The sequence below is a fragment of the Clupea harengus genome, unplaced genomic scaffold, assembly GCF_900700415.2.
Source record: "Clupea harengus unplaced genomic scaffold, Ch_v2.0.2, whole genome shotgun sequence".
Taxonomy (NCBI): Eukaryota; Metazoa; Chordata; class Actinopteri; order Clupeiformes; family Clupeidae; genus Clupea; species Clupea harengus.
In genome coordinates this window covers 82,543-103,375 of record NW_024879583.1, presented here as the reverse complement: position 1 = coordinate 103,375, position 20,833 = coordinate 82,543, and the positions used below count along the sequence as shown (strand labels likewise).

Here is a 20,833-nt window from a genome sequence, read left to right as displayed (position 1 = left end):
TCGTCTTTGTTGATCGAGAGAGGCAGGGACAGAGCAGGCTGCAGAGTTTTGAGCTAAGGGCTGCCTTGCTGGGATGTGGTTGATATTATTTCCTCTACTGACATGTCTGGAGAATTTAGGGAGTAAGTTAAAAAGAGTGTCCATCTGCTGTAATTTTTTCAATACAAAATTGTATCTCTTTAGGTCATATGTGTATTGTTGTATAATGTTTAAATATAAAGGTGTAACTAGTAGTCAGTAGTAACATAGAATGCGTTACAATTAATCTGGAGACCAGTTACAGTTGTGTTTTTTTGCCTTTTGTGAAGATTGTAATTGAAATTGCTGTAATCTCTTGCCAATTTCTAACTAAAACCTCAATTGGTTTCAGTACTTTTCTCTTGACTGTTCAGGTGCTGCTACAGTGATGTTCAGTCAGCTTTATTTTCAAAAGCATGAACTATTGAAAAGCAGTTTCATTTAAGGTGTATTGAAATTGAGGTTACATTAATAAGACAGATGCACAAGTAATTTGGAAACCACTATTGCACTGGTTTTTATTTTCTGCAAAGAATGTACAAACTTCTGCACAAAATGTGTTGGTTGCTTTACTCTTTGTCTATGATCCTACACTTGCCTATGCTATTTAATACTGGTAAGAACATCTTCATACTTTACTTAAAGCTAGCAGAGACCTGCTATGTTACATACAAAATGACTAGGGTATTATTCCATCATGTGCAGTCTATAATCATAAATTGTTAAAATGTATCAGCACAGTGACTGGTGTGTATTTATAACTAGGCAGGATTGGTGGTTATAATGCACTATGCACCATGGTCTGAGATTATATAGTCTGGTATTACCATTAGTTATAATACATCAAATCAACACCTCATAATGCATTATGTACATTGCTATAGAGTCTAACACTTGTTTGTGAGTATAACCATTATTATAATACTTTATGATATGCATACAATCGTAACATGATATAATGCAAAGTCATTAGAAATGGCTATCATAGGACATGTTACCGCTCTGGGTCGTGGTCTGTATGCAAGATAACTGTGTAGCTGTTCATCTGTTCCACTACACAATATACACAATTTTAGATACCTTGCTTGACAGTGATATGCCAAAACAAATATATATATTACTGTGAATAGTTAAGCAAGTAGAAGATGAACTGATCTCCAAAAGGCATTGTTAAAGATGTTTAAGAAAGTTAAGGATGAGACATTCTTTTGAACATTTAATCAAGATTAGTAGGTACTTGTATTTGTTTAAGATTATTGTGTTTAGAGTGGGCTTCGGACATTCATGCCAAACTATTTAAAATAAGAACAACATAAGAACAAGATGATCATGGGATTCTCCAAGGCCCGACTTCAAATCACCTCATAGACATCAGGACCACTTAAATGAGGAAAGACTCCATGATGTTTCTTTAGTGGACACCTGGAATATCAGAGTGTTTAGTTGTGGCATGTCCATCCATCCATCTGTCTATAAACAGTTTGTATGTAATCTCTCCAAAGGTACAGACACAATCCACACAGTCACTGACTGACAAATGCTAAACGATGAAAAAACAAGATGCCTTATATATTTAAAGCAATACTGAATATGTGAATATATAAAACCAAAAACTAATACTGAGAATGTGAATATGAAGTGGAATTACATACTTGTGGTTGGTGGATTTGTGCTCCGTTTTGTACCTGCTCCGGGTAAAAAACAAAGATTTTTGATGAAGACTTAAAATGAAGTATTAAAGTGAAATTCAAATGGGTGTTTTGTCAAAATGAAGAGGGCTTGACATGTTGGATCAAATGCCAGATATTGTTGAAGGTATTTTCTGTGTAGTCTGCTTTGTCCTCAAAATTACAAGTTTATAATTATAATGTTTTAATTGTAATGTTGTAGGTTTTAACAATACTTGTTTATATTGCTTGTAGTTCACGATGCAGGAATTACCTTTGTGTCAATCCATTTCAGCATTGTAGATTGTGCAATGTCATTTCTTTCACATCTCAATAATCCATCATCCTCATTAAACAGACAGTCCACAATGAGCATGTCATCCCTTTTGGTAAACTTACTGCTGTCTCGTACTACATGATCAGGGTCAATGGTATGGTGCAGAACCACCAGAATGGTCGGCTTGGCTTCTGTTCAGAAAGTAAAACAGGAGAACGATAAAAGACTGATGAGAAAACTGCACATACATGTCACTAAGGGGTATAAGTATCACACACTTAATACTAACCAGCTATATAACAACTAAAAAGACTAAGACTTCTTAACACCTTTTGGCCCGAAATTATCTATTCAACTCAGGTAACACTTTTGGTGATCTAACATCTACAACTCTATACCGGATCAGCATGTGGATACCATCAGCTAGGCTGTAATTCTAGTAATTCTCCAATAAGAAGGGCTTGTCAGGCCAGGTTAACTGGTCTCCAGTTAGGGCGCTGTGGAGATGGTTGAAGTGTTGAGAAAGAGGACTGATTTTAATTTGAAATTTGACAATAACAAAATATTAGAAATCTTTGGACCTGTTGACTATGTACAGTAGATGAAATATTGGGAAACCGAGCAGCCACCTATGTGTGTGTGTGATATGGGAAATGCCTGTGTGTGTGATATGGGAACTGCCTGTTTAGCCAGGAGTCCTGTGATCACCACATGAACTGTGAGCCTTTCAGCATCAATTGAATTTAAGTCCATTTCAATAACCCAAGCCCAAATTAATACAAATGCATGTTTCAAGACCAGACTAAAAGCAGTGTATGTGTTATGGCAGCTCATATGAAGGTCAGCACATTAAATCAAACGTAATAACAATACCAAATGTTGTGCTTCATACCAGGGATGTCTTTCAGTGCTGCTTCAACATCCCTTCCAGCATTAGACACAACTATGCAGGCAGCCAGGATCATATCACAAGTCTGTTCCGATTTCACCTCAGACAGATGTGTGAGATATTTTTTGATGCCCAGAGAGTATTTCGCCGACATTCCAGTAGCAAGAGTGTAATATGTCTTCCTTGAAGGCACTAGAATCCAAATTCCATCAGTAGTTATTAAAAGGTCCTATATGTAGGAATTTTAGTTTAAAACATTCAAAAATGAACAAAACATATCAACAGAATGTGAAGAAATAACAGTTTGTCCGAATTCATTTTGTGGGTCACTTTGGATAAAAGCATCCTCTAAATACCATAACCATCACCCCTTTGTGTCTCAACAGCACAGTTGATATTGGTTAAATCAATGACTGTATATAGAGGTGGACGATGTGACTTCATGCCCTTCTGTTCTATAGAAAACAAGCTAAAATCCCTCCGCCATGTTGTCACTTGGAGCCAGAGTTGTGCAGTAGAGACGAGAGTCAAAAACAGGTACACCCAATGACAAGAAGTCCACTACACCTACTTATCTGGTAGACCCGTCATCTTGTCCTGATGTCAATATTTGTCATTCTGGTACAAAGTTGTTGATATTTGAGCTTAAAAGATAATCAAATTACATACCTCCCTTCGTGCTCCAGGGCCAGCGTGTTGATTGGCTGGAATTGTCCAAGCCACTTTGTTTCCCATGTACAAGGCCTGTGAAAAAGGTGTATTGGATTAGAAAGGCAAACTGCACCTTTAAAAAGGTGAGGAAAGTTTGTGTTCAATGATGAGATGATTCTGCAGTGTAAAACAACTAACAGCAGCAAGCAGATGTCTAAACAAAACAACATTTGAAATAATATGAAAGACATCAGGCATTGATCTTTGAAGAAACAAGCAAAACACTTAGGGGCAGATGTAATTTAAACAGCGACTTGCAGGAAGCACACTCTGTACCTGCCCTCTAATTTGCTGTGCCTGTAACTGAATGGTATCCTTTAATCACGGGTTGAATTTAATGGAATCATGGCACTGCAGACCACGATTAAAAGGAATCAAAAGTTTAGCGATCAGGAAATAGATATTCATGCTAATAAGGTGTCAACAGAGACCACCTGTGCAGCTTTGACAAACAAACTCAATAGTGTAGCAGACATCTACGTGTAGGGAAGTGGATGTGTTGAACAAGTGATGGCAAGACAAATAAAAGGCAATCGATAGTCAAGGTTACTTTTAACATGTACAGATGAGCAAAACTGGTGGTCAGAATACTGATTCCATTGTTTCTGGAAGTTTCTCCTATCCACGCATAGCATGCAATCTAGATTACACCTACTTTTAAAAGGCTGAACATTTTCAGACGTGTGCTGCCCTGCAGTTTTCATCCATACAACAGAATACATTGGCTGTTTCTCAAAGTCAAGAAAGGATGCTTAACGATTATGTTTCAAAGATGTAACGTCATCGAATCCCGCCGAAGGACTGTTCCAATGTCTAGGATCCTTTTAATTCTACCAAGGATTAAGTCCTTCTTTCAGAGAATTTCCAAGGATACCGCTGGAGTGTCAGCAGTCCGAAAGCTAGTGTTAATGTAATCAGCTTACCAACAACGTTATGGGGAACGAATGCTATGGGTTATTCTAGCTATCATAATGTTTCTGAACTTCGGCATCGACATCGGCCATTGAAAAACCCATATCGGTCGACTACTCGGAAGGAGTGTTGCCTAGCCTCTGAAGATCAAAACTAGGAAGGACCTGTCCTACCAGGGAAGCATCCTTGACTTTGAGAAACAGCTGTAATCAGTCACTCCTTGCGCTTCTCCTCCCATAGTTGTGCCCAAAACTCCCACTTTTCCCACAAATGCATGTGAAAATGTCAGAAACGTGTCATTCTGCGCTCCTGCAGCAGGCAGAATGTGGTTTTAGCCATGTGCGGTCTGTTCATACAGTCTATGCCATGTTTTCTTTGTTGCATACAGCGATGAAATAATGCCTTTAACAGGCTGTGACGATGTGACGTCACTACAGATGATAATGTGCTCTGACTGCCATGCCATCCAGCCTGGCTCTTTGGCGTTGCGGTCAGAGTGCATGTTTGGCACCCTGTAGACCCGGGTTCGAGTCCAGGTGGGGTGATTACACTCTTCCTCCGCTACAAATGGTGTCAGAAGTGGGATGGCTCGCTGTGAGGTCATTGGAGGCATGCCCGTAAAACTGTGTGAGGGACCCCTAGGTTGACCCCTGTGTGAGTGAAGCACTTGTGTGTGGGGCGCTCTGGATGGGAGAAGTACAGTTGGTGGATGCGCGAGGAATGCCTGTGTGCGTGAAGCACAAGGGTGCGCTTCCCGAGGGTGAGGGCAGTGTGACGATGTGATCGTCACTACAGATGCGTATGTGATCTGACTGCCATGCCATCGATCCTGGTTCTTTGGCATTGCGGTCAGAGTGCATGTTTGGCACCCTGTAGACCCGGGCTCGAGTCCGGGTGGGGTGACTACACAGGCGCTAAGATGTAACATCTGCCCCTTATTAGGGACATCGATCACACAATATTTTAGGTCAGATGGAAACACATTTGGTTCAACTAAAACACTGAAGTTACATTATGCAGGTATTTTGCAGTCTATAGTTTTTCATAGGCAAGTCATTTTTCCTAACATCCTCTTAATCATTTTTATCTTTGTATTAATGTGATTGTACATGCATGTACTATATGTGTACGGACAAATACACCCCTTTATAATAACTTCAGACTAACTGCAGAGTAATTGTCATATTTTAAACCATACCTTCAGAGGTAGAGCTGGTGGAGTATTGCTTGTGTTCAGGAGGTCTATTGTCACCATCTGTCCAGGTCAGAAAATGCCATAAGATATTGTACAGCATGAAGCAACAAGATCAGTTCATTTGCATGAGCGGAATACATTATCATCCCCATTAGGCAGACTTTTCTGGCCAAGACTTAAATTCTGCTCAATAAGTACTATAGAAGAAGGGCAATTTACCCCAAACAATCAAGTCCAGCAATAGCATATCCCAAAACATCACCAGGAAAATATTGAAACATTCAGGTAAACAACTGGTTTAATGGTGGAATGACCTACCTAGTGCTGTTTGATCACCTGACAGCCATGGCACATTCATGGAGTATCACAAAGTTTAAAGATTCACCTCTTTAGAACTCATAATTCTCTAATTGTGAACATTCTATGTTCTACAAGCCCTACAATATTCATATTATGCCTATTATAGTTATTATTGTTAATTCTGATACACAATGCTGTTATATGCATTTTCGGATATGGTTCGTACTACTTTGGTTGTTGTTAATATTGGCTTTTTTTCTAATTTGTTTTGTAGGACTCTTTGGATGAAAGCATCCTCTAAATACTATAACCATGTTCACCTTTGTGTCTCATCAGCACAGCTGTTTTTGGTTAAATCAATGACTGTATATAGAGGTGGAGGTCTTCATGCCCTTCCGTTCTATAGAAAATAAGCTAAAATCCCTCCGCCATGTTGTCACTTGGAGCAAGAGTTTGCACAGTAGAGACAAGAGTCAAAATCAGGTACACCTAATGACAAGAAGTCCACCACGCCTACTTATCTGGTAGACCCGTCTTGTTGTCCTGATGTCAAGGTGCAGTGTGTGGCACAAAAACAATTTCCTATGCAATCAAAACCAGAACTACCAGTGTCATTTGTCTTAGGCTATTCCCAATTAGCTTGTAAAAGCAGGAAACGGATACAATTCATAATGTCGCTAAAATTATATATTGGTTTGTCAGAAAACTTTGTAAATGAACGAACGAAGGCACAACAAAAGGATATGATTATCTAAACCTTTAGATTTAACAGTTGTCTGGCATACTTGACTAGCCTACAAACTCAGGTACTCCACATAATGAGCAAGCAAGGGCATGATTCAGGTTCTGCGGCTGTCTCTTCCAAAGAAGGCTGTCAATCACTTAATTCCGAAGTGTATCCACTCCTCCTTACGATATAGTAGAATTATGTTTTACCACAACTACACCAAACTAAAATGTGCAGATATCAGCATAGGGAAAACTAACTGTTTGAATTACACACTGTCGATGGAAAGACAGTTTAGATGAGAAAAGTGACATGGAGAATAAGCTGCTTTGAAACACAGGGGGATGGGTGGAGTTATAAATTGTGCTGAAGCACACCATCAAGGGCGCTAGTCCTATGGTTGCTTCCCCTGTGGGAGACCACACGCTGCCAACAGCTAGTCAGAACTGAATATAGAACCTTACAAAAAGAAATATTTGTCTTTTGTGATTCTGGAAAAAAGTTTGTTGATATTTGAGCTAAAAAGATAATCAAATTACACACCTCCCTTCGTGTTCCTGGACAACAGTGCTGATTGGCTGGAATTGTTTATGGCCCTGTCCGAACCACTTTGTTTCCCATTGACAAGGCCTGTTAAAAAAGTGTGATGGATTAGTAACTGTACCTGTAAAGGTGAGGAAAGTTTGTGCTTAATCACATTAAAACATTTGAGTGAGAGATGATTGTGCAGTGTACAACAACTAAGAGAGCAGCATGCAGATGTTTAAACAAAAGCATTTATGTGGGCTCTGAACTGAGGTACTCTTAATTGGCGGTTTCTGAGGTTGGTATCGCTAATGAACTTGGTCTTAGTCTTCCTTTACTGGGGCGTTCCTCATGAGAACCAGTTTCATCATAGCGTTTCATGGTTTTCGCAAACTGCACTTGAGGATACATTCAAAGTTTTCCGTATTGACTGACCTTCACGTCTTCAAGTAATGATGGACTGTCGTTTCTCTTTACTTAGTTGAGTGGTTCTTGCCATAATATGGATTAGTGAAGTAGTCGTACTAGTAGTAATAGGGCTATTCACTGTATACCAACCATACCTCTGCACAACACAACTGATGACCCCAAACACAGGCAAGACATTCCACAAATTAACTGTTGACAAGGCACACCTGTTAATTGAAAACCATTCCAGGTGACTACCTCATGTATCTGATTGAGAGAATGCCAAGACTGTGCAAAGCTGTTATCAAAGCAAAAGGTGGCTGCTTTGAAGAATCTAAAATCTAAAACATTCTCATTTGTTCAACACCTTTTTGTTTACTACATAATTCCATATTTCTTCTTTCATAGTTTTGATTTCTTCAGTATTAATCTACAATGTACAAAAACATTTAAATAAAGAAAAGCCATTGAATGAGAAGGTGTGTTCAAACTTTTGACTGGTACTGTACGCTAGACTAACGCGGCCCGTAGTGTACATACACTAGAGAACCCAGCGTCAACAGCAACTTGGCAGGTCCACAAAAAGCACACTGTGCCTTTTCATTTTCTGCTGAATGTACTAAACCTGCAGCTGATCGTGCAATCAATGCATGTCACTGCCCTCTAACCACAATCCTAATTGGTTGTGCCTGCAACTGAACGGTATCCTTCCATCACAGGTACAATTGAATGGAATCATGCTACCGCAGACCACCGTTAAAATGAATCAAGAGTTTTGTGATCAGGAATACATGCTAATAAGGCTTTATCAAACAGAGATAATACAGGCCAGTAATTCTACACCACCTGTGCAGCTTTGACAAACTAATCTAATAGTGTGGCAGGCATCTACGTATAGGGAAGTGGATGCAGTGAACAAGTGATGGCAAGACAAATAAAAGGCAATCGTTAGTAAAGGTTACTTATAACATGGTACAAATGAGCTGGTGGTCAGAATACCGATTCCATTGGTTGTGGAAGTTTCTCCTGTCCATGCAATCTAGATTACACCTACTTTTAAATGCGGATAAAGTTTCTCCTCCCATAATTGTGCCCAAAACCACCACTTTTCCCACAAATGCCTTTGCAAATGGAGCAGGCAGAATGTGGTTTTAGCCATGTGTGGTCTGTTCATACAGACCATGCCATGTTTTTAGTTGCACACTGAGATTAAATTACGCCTATAACGGGCGCTAACATGAAACATTTGCCCCTTAATATGGACGTCAATCACACTATATTTTAGGTCAGACGGAAACACATTTGGTTCAACTGAAACACTGGTCACATTATGCAGGTATTTTGCAGTCTATAGTTTTTAAGGTAAGTCATTTTTCCTAACATCCTCTTAATCCTTTTTATCTTTATATTAATGTGATTGTACATGCATGTACTATATGTGTATGGACAAATACACCCCTTTACTAATAACTTCAGACTAACTGCAGAGTAATTGTCATATTTTGAACCTTACCTTCAGAGGCGGAGACGGAGGCGGTGGAGTGTTGCTTGTGTTTAGAAGATCTCTCATCACAATCTGTCCAGGTCAGAAAATGCCATAAGATATTGTACATTTTAGTTTACATAAACATGACAGCATGAAGCAACAAGATCAGTTAATTCGCATGAGTGGAATATGCAATCATCCTCATTAGGCCGTCTTCTTTTCTGGCCAAGGCTTAAATTCCGCTGAATAAGAACTATAGAAGAAGTGCAATTTTACCCCAAACAATCAAGCCCAGTAATAGCATATCCCCAAACATCACCAGGATGTGGTGCTGCTTGTGTTAAACATTGTCTTACAACATTTGAAACAACAAGAGCCATCAGAGGGAAACTTCACCAACGACATAATTATGTAGCTTTTTTAACAGTAGCTTTAACCTGCAGGCCCTAAACTTGTCTGCGATTGAACATCTGGAGGTAAATCTGGAACAGGATGTGCATGCAAGACAGCCTAAATGTATCCCAATATGTGAAGTGTCTGTTTTTAGCTGTCTACAAAAATAATTTGCAAGCTGTGATACCTGACCAAGGAATGTTATTAAGTGCAGACATTTACATTTACATTTAGTCATTTAGCAGACGCTTTTGTCCAAAGCGACGTACAAGGGAGAGAACAGTCAAGCTAAGAGCAATAAAAAGCATGGTGTAACAATAAATACTACTTTACATGAGAATTAGAAAACAACAACCTAGAAAAAAGGAAAAAGAAGTGCAGGAATGTAACTGCTGAAGTGCAAGTTAAGCGCTAGTCAGGTGCCAGTTAGGAAGGGAGGTGCTCTCTGAAGAGTTGGGTCTTCAAAAGCTTCTTGAAGGTAGAGAGGGACGCCCCTGCTCTGGTAGTACTAGGCAGTTCGTTCCACCAACGTGGAACTACAAATGAGAATAGTCTGGATTGCCGTGCTTGCACAGACGGCAGTGCCAAACGGCGCTCACTAGACGAGCGCAGCGTCCTGGGTGTAACATTTGCCCTTACAAGAGCATTTAGGTAGGTGGGAGCAGAACCAGCAAGCACTCTGTAGGCAAGCATAAGTGACTTGAACTTAATGCGAGCAGCTACCGGCAGCCAGTGGAGCTCAATGAGTAGCGGGGTGACGTGTGCCCTTTTCGGTTGGTTGAACACCAGACGCGCCGCCGCATTCTGGATCATCTGTAGTGGTTTCACCACGCAAGCCGGCAGGCCCGTTAGGAGGGCGTTGCAGTAGTCCAGGCGGGAACTCACCAAGGTTTGCACCAGCAGCTGGGTGGCATACTGGGTTAGGTACGGCCTGATTTTGCGGATGTTGTATAGCGCAAAGCGGCACGACCTGTTTTGACATGTTTTGCATAGGCCACAATTACTATTAATTCTTTAAAAACTGAAAAAGTACTTTTTCAGTTTTTCCTTCCAGTTTTGCCTCATTGGTGAATGTTTCTTTGCTGGAGGGGTTCTATTTTACTTCTTTCACTTTGAAAATTAACAGACTGTTTTTTTCCCCATAGGGGTGCCCAAACTTTTACATTCAACTGCATTTAAAATTCTGAACCTGCTATATCTGCTGAAAAATATGGTCATAGTAAACTATAAAAATGTAATATAATTAAAATTATGAGGCTTTACCTGTTGTATGGGTTGTTGAAACACTCGTACTTTGCCCACCACTGTCACTGATGGTGACTACAGTAAATTCATATTTCACTCCTGGAGTGAGGCCTTGAATGCGATGATTTGCAACTGGCACTTCAGATCGGTACAGATCTCCTTCCCTTTCACTTTTCCAGGTGACTCTGAATTTCATAGACTTTGTCAGTCCTTTCGGAGGTTCCCAGCTCAGAGACACAGCGCCATGTGCAACGGTCGTGATCTTGATTGGCCCAGGAGGAGGGAGATCTTGGAAAAACAGAGGCCAAATCAAAGGTAAGTCATGGGGACAGGCAGTCCGTAGTGGACAAAACATGACAAAGGCTAACAGGCAGACAGACTGACACATCAACATAGTTACTTTACGGCATCATTTGCAAACATCTATGTTGTCTACATGCAGGGCTGTACTGTATCTTGTGTTGTATGCCTGGTACACCAAATTGACCCTGACCAAATCTGACTATAATGAAACACAATAATTCTTTGTTATATCCGCAGTCAGAGTAAGAGAAAAGGGTCCACGTTCCCCTGCTTCAAGTTGTGCCTGGAAGACATCAGGCTTTGGTCTTTGGAGAAACAAACAAAACACTCAGGGGCAGGTGTATATACGCTACTATTAACATCCTCTTTATCATTTTAATCTTTGCATTGATGTGATTGTACATGCATGTACTGTATGTGTACGGACACATACACCTTTATAATAACTTCAGACTAACTGCAGCGTAATTGTCATACTTTAAACTGTACCTTTAGAGGCAGAGGTGATGGAGTCTTGCTTGTCTTTAAGAGGTCTCTCGTCACCATCTGGCCAGGTCAGAAAATGCCATAAGATATTGTACATATAATTTTACATAAACATGACAGCATGAATCAGTTCATTCTCATGAGTGGAATATACCATCATCCTCATTAGGCCGACTTTCCTGGCCAAGGCTTAAATGCTGAATAAGAACTAAAGAAGAAGTTTAATTTTACCCCCAAACAATCTATCCCAGCAATAGCATATCCCCAAACATCACCAGGAAAACGTTGGAACATTCAGGTAAACAATTGGTTTATTTCATAATTGGATTGTACTGTAGTCTAAATATGATCAACTGGCTAACTTAGTTTAGCAGTTATGGAGTTCGCTCATCACATAATATTACCAGAGCCCGACATTCTCTGATGTGTAGGCCTATTTTATGTTCATGAAGTCAGCTATCTTGTCCCCACCTTGCCATGTTGTGACGCTGCAAGACTATGGGTGCATACGAAACAAAAGGTTGCGGCCTTGCTGCTGTGATAGACAGGTGTCTCATAAGACAACTTGGGTGAAGGCATCCTCCAAAAACATTATTTTTGAACAGTGTATTAAGATAACAATTACAGTAATTTATGATATTAGCACGTCGCAAGAACGTTAGGCTAGCTAACGTGAGCTAATTTGCCAACGTTATATAGTTGGCTGACAGACACCTTGGAAATTGGATAGTGCATTTCTCTGTAACTTTTGAAAAATCTGAGTGAGAAAATGCAAAAAAAATGACATTTACATACCAAACATGGCCATCAGAGTTTGGTCCACCATCTTTGTTTACAATTTACAGTTGCTTGAGGGAGTTGCTGCACAGATTCATGGGTAATGGGCAGTATCAAGGATACATCGATGCTGCCTTAAAAAATGCCGCAGTTTGAAGGCATTTAAGATAATCGCAATCACACAAATACAGCTGCAAACAGCAATGAGGGGGCACAGCAGCCCAGCAGAGCATAGTTTGCAATTGTATGTTAATTGACCAAAGGTAAGCCAAGATATATGATCACTTCCTGTCCAAACTCGATATGCCGTATTGCAGCACTCCCCAGTAGTCAAATGGCAAAAATCTTTTTTTCCAAAGCTACCAAAGAGTCCTTATACGAAGATTAGTGTCAATTAATTCAGATATGACCTCACGTCCTGTTTAGCAGCTTTGCTGCTGAATTCGATTTGCTATATTGGACAAACGCTTTTAAAAATCTAAAATCCATCTGATAATTTTGGTGAGGATTGGTCTGAAGATCTGTAGCAAGCATTTGGTGAAAATGGGCAAAAAAAATTGGCCTTTGAACATTTTTAAAACCTTTTGGTAAAATACAATATTACCACAACATCAGTTAGGTTTACATTACAAGTTGCCATTTCTCAACATTTTCATAGAATCCAATACGGTGGAAACGGTTCCACTTAATTAATTAAATAATAGTGTAATTGACATACTAGTATGGAAGGTAGTTGTAGCAGGCTGGCAAATTCCACTGTGGCACACAACGGAGACACTGACAGTGTACTCTGTGTCTGGTTTTAAGCCTGTGATGACTGTGCGGTACGAGGAAGTGGAGATAAACTCTTCATCTTTCTCTGTACTGGAGTAAGATATGCGGAAACTATGAGAAGTCAGGTCCATCTCATATGGCTGAGTCCAGCTAAGGTGAGCTGATGTTGTGGTGACTTCGTTCACCGTCAGTTCCTTTGGCGCAAGAACATCTGGAAGAATGGAATGCAGTTACAAATAATATATATTATAATGAATAATGTTTTTTTCCAAAACTGCTCAGTTTTCAGGAACATGAAAATACACTGCACTTTAACTTTTGAGTGCATGTTTAATTCACCAATATCAGTGCTGGGACCATTCTAATATACAGTTGTATGCAAATGTTTGGACACCACTGAGCAAGATGCGTAATTTGTTGATTTTTGAAGTGAAAAGTAGTAAATACAATCCCTGCAGCGAAGAACATTTTTTAAATGAGGATTTCTTCAAAGGCTTCTGCACTTTTTATGGCATAGTTAAAAATAGAACCAAAAATACCAGGGCCCCGTCTGCGTAGGGCTGAAGCTAAGTTAATCAATTGTCCTTTTAGCCCGTTAACATTAGCGAGCTGATTGAGAACAGGAAATATCGGGTCGTCAACGGCTGATCCGTATCCAAATCATGTGGTTAATTTCAACCAGGCTAAACTTATCAGGGCAATTGCGTGTGCACGTCCTACTTCAAAAGGCAGGAAAGGTCGATCACCAAAACAATGATTTTCTAACGGTATAATGGTTCTAAACTCAAAGAAAAGGGCTCTTTTTTTCTCCGCTGGCGAGCAGGAGATGAATATGAACGCTTATGAAGAATACAAGACCATAATCATGGCAAAATTCGCCACCGCTGTGAGAACAATACAAGAAGCGGTGTGTGAGGATGTCTATTGGTTGATATCTATGTATGAATGAGGGACGGCAAGTGTGACCTGGTACAGAGGATACCGCTACCGGTTAGTAACTGCAAGGTTGCTAGTTTGATTCCCCTCACCTCCTTCCTCGGTGTAGTTTTACATTTCCTTGTAAGTCGCTTTGAATTTGAATTTTCTACAATAATGATATGCTATGGTGTACTAATAACACTGTCATATAATTATGAGTTCTTTGTTCTCCGCATCACCGACACTACAAAAATGTACCACTCGCAAAAAAGCGCAAGACAGTCAATGTTCGACTGTGGTGTTTGCAATAAATGACTCGAGAAGGTCCTGTAAATGAATTATTCCTTGTCGGCTGAATCGGTAGCGCTCATACAAGAACTCATCATGATGGAATAATGGATCTTGGCGATCGCAAAGAACTCTCTCCCTACCCTAATCTAACTATCTAATATCAGTCCTTGGTCAATGGGATCCCTCCTTTTCCGGGGGTGTGGCAAGCTTATCCAGCTACACATAAGTTAGCCTGCGCGGGAGCAGGTTAGTGCTAATTGATATGTTACTATGGTGATTTATCAAAAGTTGCTTCCACGAACCAAAAAGAGGGGCGTTTTTATCTTAGCCTGAAAATTTGCTCGCTAAACCGCTTAGCGAGCTACAACGAATACCCCCCAGTAATTATGGCATGTGAAAAAGTTTGGGCACCCTTACACTTTAAAGTCTCAGAACATAACATTACCTTGTTAAGCCTTATTTAAGTCATGAGGACATATTATTAAGAAATGGTTGTCAAGGGTAACTGTGGAAGTCAACAACTTTCAAATAAAACTGCATGTCTGCTGGTCAGAAAGGCCAACCAATCCCCTCATGTGACTCAGAAGACCTGCAGGAAGATTTATCTGAGACAGGTATGGTGGTGCACCATTCCACTGCTGCTTGTGGTAAACACTGTCTTCCTACAAGAGCCATAAGAGGGAAACTTCACCAACGACCTCAAAGTGTATGGTAATGTCTGAAGTATGCAAGGTAAAATCTGAATAACCCAGAGTACAAAAATAATTTGCAAGCTGTGATGCCTGACAAATAAGTGTTAGACTTAGTAGGGTGCACAGGCCACACACAATTGCTATTATTTATTTTTTATTGTTTAAAGTTCACAACTTAAAAGGTACCACAACATTCAAATTCAAGAAAGCCTCATTGTTTAATGTTTATTTTCTGGCTGGGTTCTATTTGACTTCTTTTACTTTGAAAATCAACCAAATCTGTGTCCATTCCAAATGGGTGCTAAAACTTTCATATACCACTGCATGTACAATGTAATATAATTAAAATGATGAGGCTTTACCTGTTGTTTTGGTTGTTGAAACACTCAGACTTTGCTCTCCCGTGTCATTGATGGTGACTACAGTAAATTCATATTTCATTCCTGGAGTGAGGCCTTGAATGCAAAGATTTGGAACTGGCACTTCAGAACAGAGCAGATCTCTTGTGCTTTCACATTTCCAGGTGACTCTGAATCTCATAGATTCAGTCAGTCCTTGAGGAGGGTCCCAGCTCAGAGACACAGCGTCATGTGTCACGGACGTGATGTTGATTGACCCAGGAGGAGCGACAAAATATCTGAAATATATTAGCCACTGTTAGCTGGCGTTCCCTTGAAAGGAAACATAGACTTTTTGTTTAACCTGGGCCCTATTTCCCCACCTTTTGGGTCCACGTTTTACTAGTGACAAAATTTTTCGAAATCGCTATTACCTAACCGCAAAACGGCTAATAATCATATGGGGCATGCATCCGCGTCAAAGTAAACCGATTATATCCGCCACTGACAGGCTCATAATGTAATTATACTTGTAGTCCAGGCAAAGTAGCGTTTTACGACAGACTAATTGTAAAATAATTTTTTTCAGCATAGATCATTTCTATGAGGTGTCCAGAACAACATACTAAAAGTCCTAAGAAATCCTAGTTGAGAAAATATGTTTAATTCTCATCAATCTGAGATGTGTGCTAATAATGCATGGCAAAAATACACCTCAAAAATGTAATTTTTTCCTTTACTCCTATTAAAATGGAACTTTACACAATGAAAGTACCCATGAAAAGTACATGTTTTTGTATTACAAGTTTCTTTGAAAATGAATTTGAATATGCAAATGAGCTATACACGAATATGCCCAAAATACACCCAAATAGGCTTAATTTTGTCCTTTTTTGAGGTGTATTTTTGCCATGCATTATTAGCACACATCTCAGATTGATGAGAATTTTAACATATTTCCTCAACTAGGATTTCTTAGGACTTTTAGTATGTTGTTCTGGACACCTCATAGAAATGATCTATGCTGAAAAAAATATGTTTGGCTCCAAAATGGGTTACTTTGCCTGGCTTACTTTGTCTGACTACATAGAAAGGATCCGTACCGAGATAGACCTGTGTCACCTTATACAGTTTATGTACAGTTATTGAGCTAAACCAGGGGTACTCAATAGGCGGACCGCGGTCCGGATCCGGACCCAGACGCAATCAAATTTGGACCGAAGCCTAAATCAAAATTCTAATTTAATCATGATCAAGCGAGGTTTCATTGGTGCGTGATTTCGCGCTATATATTTTTTTCCTACTCGATGTGGTTTCTATCTTCCGTGTCCAATCAGGAGCTGTAATATAACAACATCACTATGACAACTCAATCACTTACTCAATGTTGGCCGCGAGCTCTGTGGGTCACGCAGGCTGTGTGTGTCAATGGCAACAATGCCGGCAGATAGATATGTGAACGGTATTTTTTTCTCAGCGAACGAAAATCATGGCGTGCTTTAAACCCGACAAAAAGAGAAAAGTTGATTCCAAAAATCGCAAATTTAAGACAGAGTGGACTGACAACTATGCATTTGTGCTGCCTGTGTGGAGCACAAAACCGATGTGTTTAATCTGTAACGAGACGGTTGCCCTTGTCAAAAGTGGTAACGTGAAACGTCACTATGAAACAAAGCATGCACACTTCGAACAAAAATACCCGCAGAACTCTGAGGTAAGGGGCAGAAAAATAAACCATCTGCAATCATACCAAGCAACATGCAGTGTAATAGTTAGATCAGCCACACAACAAGAGCGTGCATACCTCAACATATATCAGAATCAGAATCATGTTTATTGGCCAAGTACATTTTCATATACAAGGAATTTTTTCTGGGTTTAGTTGCTCTCAATGTACTTAAACTGAAAATATGCAGTATAACACAACAGTTTAGGATAGAGATACTGTTGTGAGTCTGCCTTTTCAACCATGAATATGGTGAAAAACAAATACAGGAGCACACCCAATGAACACTTACATCAGTGCCTCCGCCTGGCCGTCACACCTTTTATGCCCAAGTTTAAACCACAAAAAAGTGTCACCTTTCACACAAATAAGGCCAGACCACATAACCGTTTGTGCATACGTTAGTTTGAACGTTTTTGTTGGAGTTATGTTTTTGGATTTTGACCGTCACTGTTCCGGACCCTGGACTGAATGGAAATTTGGCGACCTTTTGGGTTTCTAATTGAGTACCCCTGAGCTAAACGGACACAGGTAGAGTAAACAGCTGACAGAGTAAACAAGAGCGTTACATTCGTCATCGTTTCTAATCACGTCATTATTATATGTCCAATATGTTTTGTATTGTTGTCTGTAGATGATATTGAGACGGATATGCATTTTACATTAACTGGTGATGTTTCTTTTTTCGGCGAGGTCTTAAACATCTTGTCGTCACGGACACACAGATAGGCCTAGCTACTATTCGTGAAAATTACGAATCTGCGAACGACATCTGGCGATGGAATACGCATACAAATCTCACCTGACATGGCCACCTGTTAAACTGGAACACCGGTTATAACGTTCTAACTAAATGCTGAACCGATTTTGATCGTTTTTGTCCCAATTGAAAATATGGACCTAAACATATGGGGAAACCGGGAACAGGTTAAAAACATCCCTTAGTTCCCCTTTAATGTGCTGTGCATTGGCTGTGGTTTACTCACTGTTTTGTTATGTGTGGCCCAACGTCCAAACACTCCGCCTGGCAGTCATTACGGTCTCCCTGTTGATGTTTAGCAGTACCTCCTGTGTTCTGACTGTCACTCATGATAAATCGTTTATCTGGTGCCGGTTGCCTTTCACCTGAACAAAAGTGGAGATGATTCAATATTCACGAGACACGCACACAGGCTACGATACACAGATAAGTTCACAGGTTTATAGATAGCTTCGTCAAGCATAGGGGCCTACTTTAAGTTTAAAAACTCAAAAAAATCAGTAACAGTAATATTAAGATTGTTATGTCTTCAACTGAGAAATATTCCCTTTTGCTGGAAATTCGGAACTATCGTTGCTTTACCCACAGCATTCAGAACTAGCTGACAACGTAGCCGAAAGAGATTGTCCGGATGGTCTAAATAGCCTTCTAGTCGGCAATCACCCGATTTGGAAGTTACGAGTGTTCTTGGTTGTTATGTAACAACCATCAACAAATAATTTACGGAATAAAACTGAATGGCCGAAACTTACCTCCTTGATCGCAGTATTGGTCGCTAGGATCTAAATATTAGCTACGCCGTCAATCCCAAGCCTATACAAACACTTCCACTTTCAGTTTGATGACGTCACAGTGGTGAAGTTAGTTTTATATTCAACATTCGTTATTCGACATTCAGGCACGACTCTATCGATTTTCCAACCAACTTTAGATCAACTTCCACGACCTGCGCACGCGAATACCATGACAAATTATGCATATATTTGTTATTATGTTGATGATGAGTCTGCATATAGGCGGGAAGTTGAACAGCTGGTCCTGTGGTGCGGTCGCAACAACCTAGAGCTGAACACGCTTAAAACCGTGGAGATGACAGTGGACTTCAGGAGGAGCCCCCCAGCACTGCCCCCCCTCATCATACACAACAGTACTGTGTTGGCTGTGGAATCCTTCAGGTTTCTGGGATCCACAATCTCCCGAAATCTGAAGTGGGAACCCAACATCAACACTATCATCAAGAAGGCCCAGCAGAGGATGTACTTCCTGCGCCAGCTTAGGAAGTACAACCTGCCTCAGGATCTGCTGATCATGTTCTACACCGCAGTCATAGAGTCTGTTCTGTGCACTTCAATCACTGTCTGGTTTGGATCGGCCACCAAACTGGACAAGAACAGACTCCAACGGACAGTCAGGTCTGCAGAAAAGATCATCGGTGCCAACCTGCCCACCATCCAAGACCTGTACACCTCCAGAGTCAGGAAACGGGCAGGAAAAATCACTGCAGACCCCTCACACCCCGGACACAAATTATTCAAACTCCTCCCCTCTGGTAGACGCTACAGATCATTGTTCGCCAAAACCTCCAGACACAAAAACAGTTTCTTCCCCCTCGCCGTCTCACTACTGAACAACTAACCCACTGTAGCATATATATTTATATTTATCCCTGCACTTCTCGCACTCTCCACTTCTTCTTTGCACTACTGTTGTGCAACATTTCACAGCTACTGTATATAGCCATTCCGCCTTGTACATACTTTCTTAAACTCCTTAGTCCATTGCACTGTTGCACTGTTTGTTTGTTTGTATTGTATTGTATTGTATTGTATTGTGTTGTATATTTTGTGTAAGCACACTGAGAGTCACTTTACCAAGTCAAATTCCTTGTTTGTGCAAACTTACTTGGCCAATAAAACCTGATTCTGATTCTGATTATTAAGCCCGCTGGAGTGGTGCTTTTACCCCTGATGATGATGGGGGAGGGCAGAAGACAGACGGGGTGGGGAGGGGGGTAATCCGCCTCACTTACATAACAAAAAATATCACAGTGAAAAGAGTGTGAAGGAAACAGTTTCCAAGTTGACATGTGTCTCTTCTGCAGGAACCATTATGCAGGAAGACAGGAGTTAGGTAGAGGCTTTTAAAACAGTGTGTGATGGACTATACTATACACCTTCATGGGAGGGGAATGTTTGAAATAGGGTCATTTTTTATCATTAAGACACTGGGGAGGTTGTGTACACAGATGTACGTGTTGAGCTGTGGCTGATGGTGTAAATGACCTTTTTGATGTAAAAAAGTATGTAGGCCATCCTCCCCCTGTCTTTGAGGATGGCCTCCTCAGATCTCACTGTGACCCACTGAGCTGGCTGTTCCTCACAGTCAGCTATGTAGTGGCCTGCCATCATCCAATCATAAGGAACAGGGAGGTCAGACATGCCTGTCTTTCTTAACATTTACATACTCAAAATTCTCTCTATCTCTGCTGGTGGTATCTGAGCCAATGTGGCTGAGGACATTAATGCATGATGCACACAAGCCGACTATTACACCAACTATTGCCTCAGTTAGTTGTACATTTAGAAAACACACACATTCACATAGCATTCATTCCCACAAAATCAAACAGCCTTTATGTCCTTATGCATGTCAATAATTTGCCGTGTCAACTCAGGGCCTGTGTCTCCCTGTCTCTCACCAGGGTCTCTGTCCCTGTCTCTCCACCTATGCTGGACACTGCTGAGCAAAAAGTCGAAGGATGAGCTTCATCTAAACAGAATGGGGTCCAGTGAGTGCCTGGTGTTGTTTGGTGAGGGTCACGGGACAGAACCTCTTGAGGTGGAGGATCAACACCCTACAGACACGGAGGAAGAGGAGAGGAGAAAGGGAACAGAAAAACAGGGGAGAGAACATGAAAAAAAAAATGCATAAAGTTGTGATTGAAGTTGGTGTGAAATCACATTGGTTAATGAATGTGGAAAACTGCCTAAAGACGGTCTGGGTTAGCAGTGAAGG

The 20,833-nt window shown here is 40.5% G+C and overlaps 1 protein-coding gene across 1 annotated transcript; it reads right to left on the bottom strand.

Moving 5' to 3' along the window:
- Window positions 1-587: 587 nt before the first annotated feature.
- LOC122129042 (tenascin-N-like) lies at window positions 588-18,176 on the bottom strand. The gene is made up of 12 exons (XM_042704062.1): window positions 18,045-18,176; window positions 15,357-15,631; window positions 13,038-13,304; window positions 11,546-11,602; window positions 10,772-11,041; window positions 9,143-9,205; window positions 7,240-7,326; window positions 5,673-5,729; window positions 3,521-3,595; window positions 2,855-3,043; window positions 1,960-2,153; window positions 588-1,703 (listed from the first exon to the last, which is right to left on the bottom strand). Exons 1-12 carry the CDS (start codon window positions 18,146-18,148, stop codon window positions 1,632-1,634), a joined length of 1,710 nt encoding a protein of 569 aa, XP_042559996.1. The 5' UTR covers window positions 18,149-18,176; the 3' UTR covers window positions 588-1,631.
- Between the last annotated feature and the right edge of the window lie 2,657 nt (window positions 18,177-20,833).

Bases quoted from the DNA above. Each gene is read 5' to 3' on its own strand.
- LOC122129042 (XM_042704062.1), bottom strand. From the start codon at position 18,148: ATGAGTGACAGTCAGAACACAGGAGGTACTGCTAAACATCAACAGGGA. The intron at 13,305-15,356 runs GTAAAGCCTCAT...CCATTCTTCCAG, and splicing joins TTCAACAACCAAAACAACAG to ATGTTCTTGCGCCAAAGGAA. The intron at 2,154-2,854 runs GTATGAAGCACA...CTTTCTGAACAG, and splicing joins AGCACTGAAAGACATCCCTG to AAGCCAAGCCGACCATTCTG.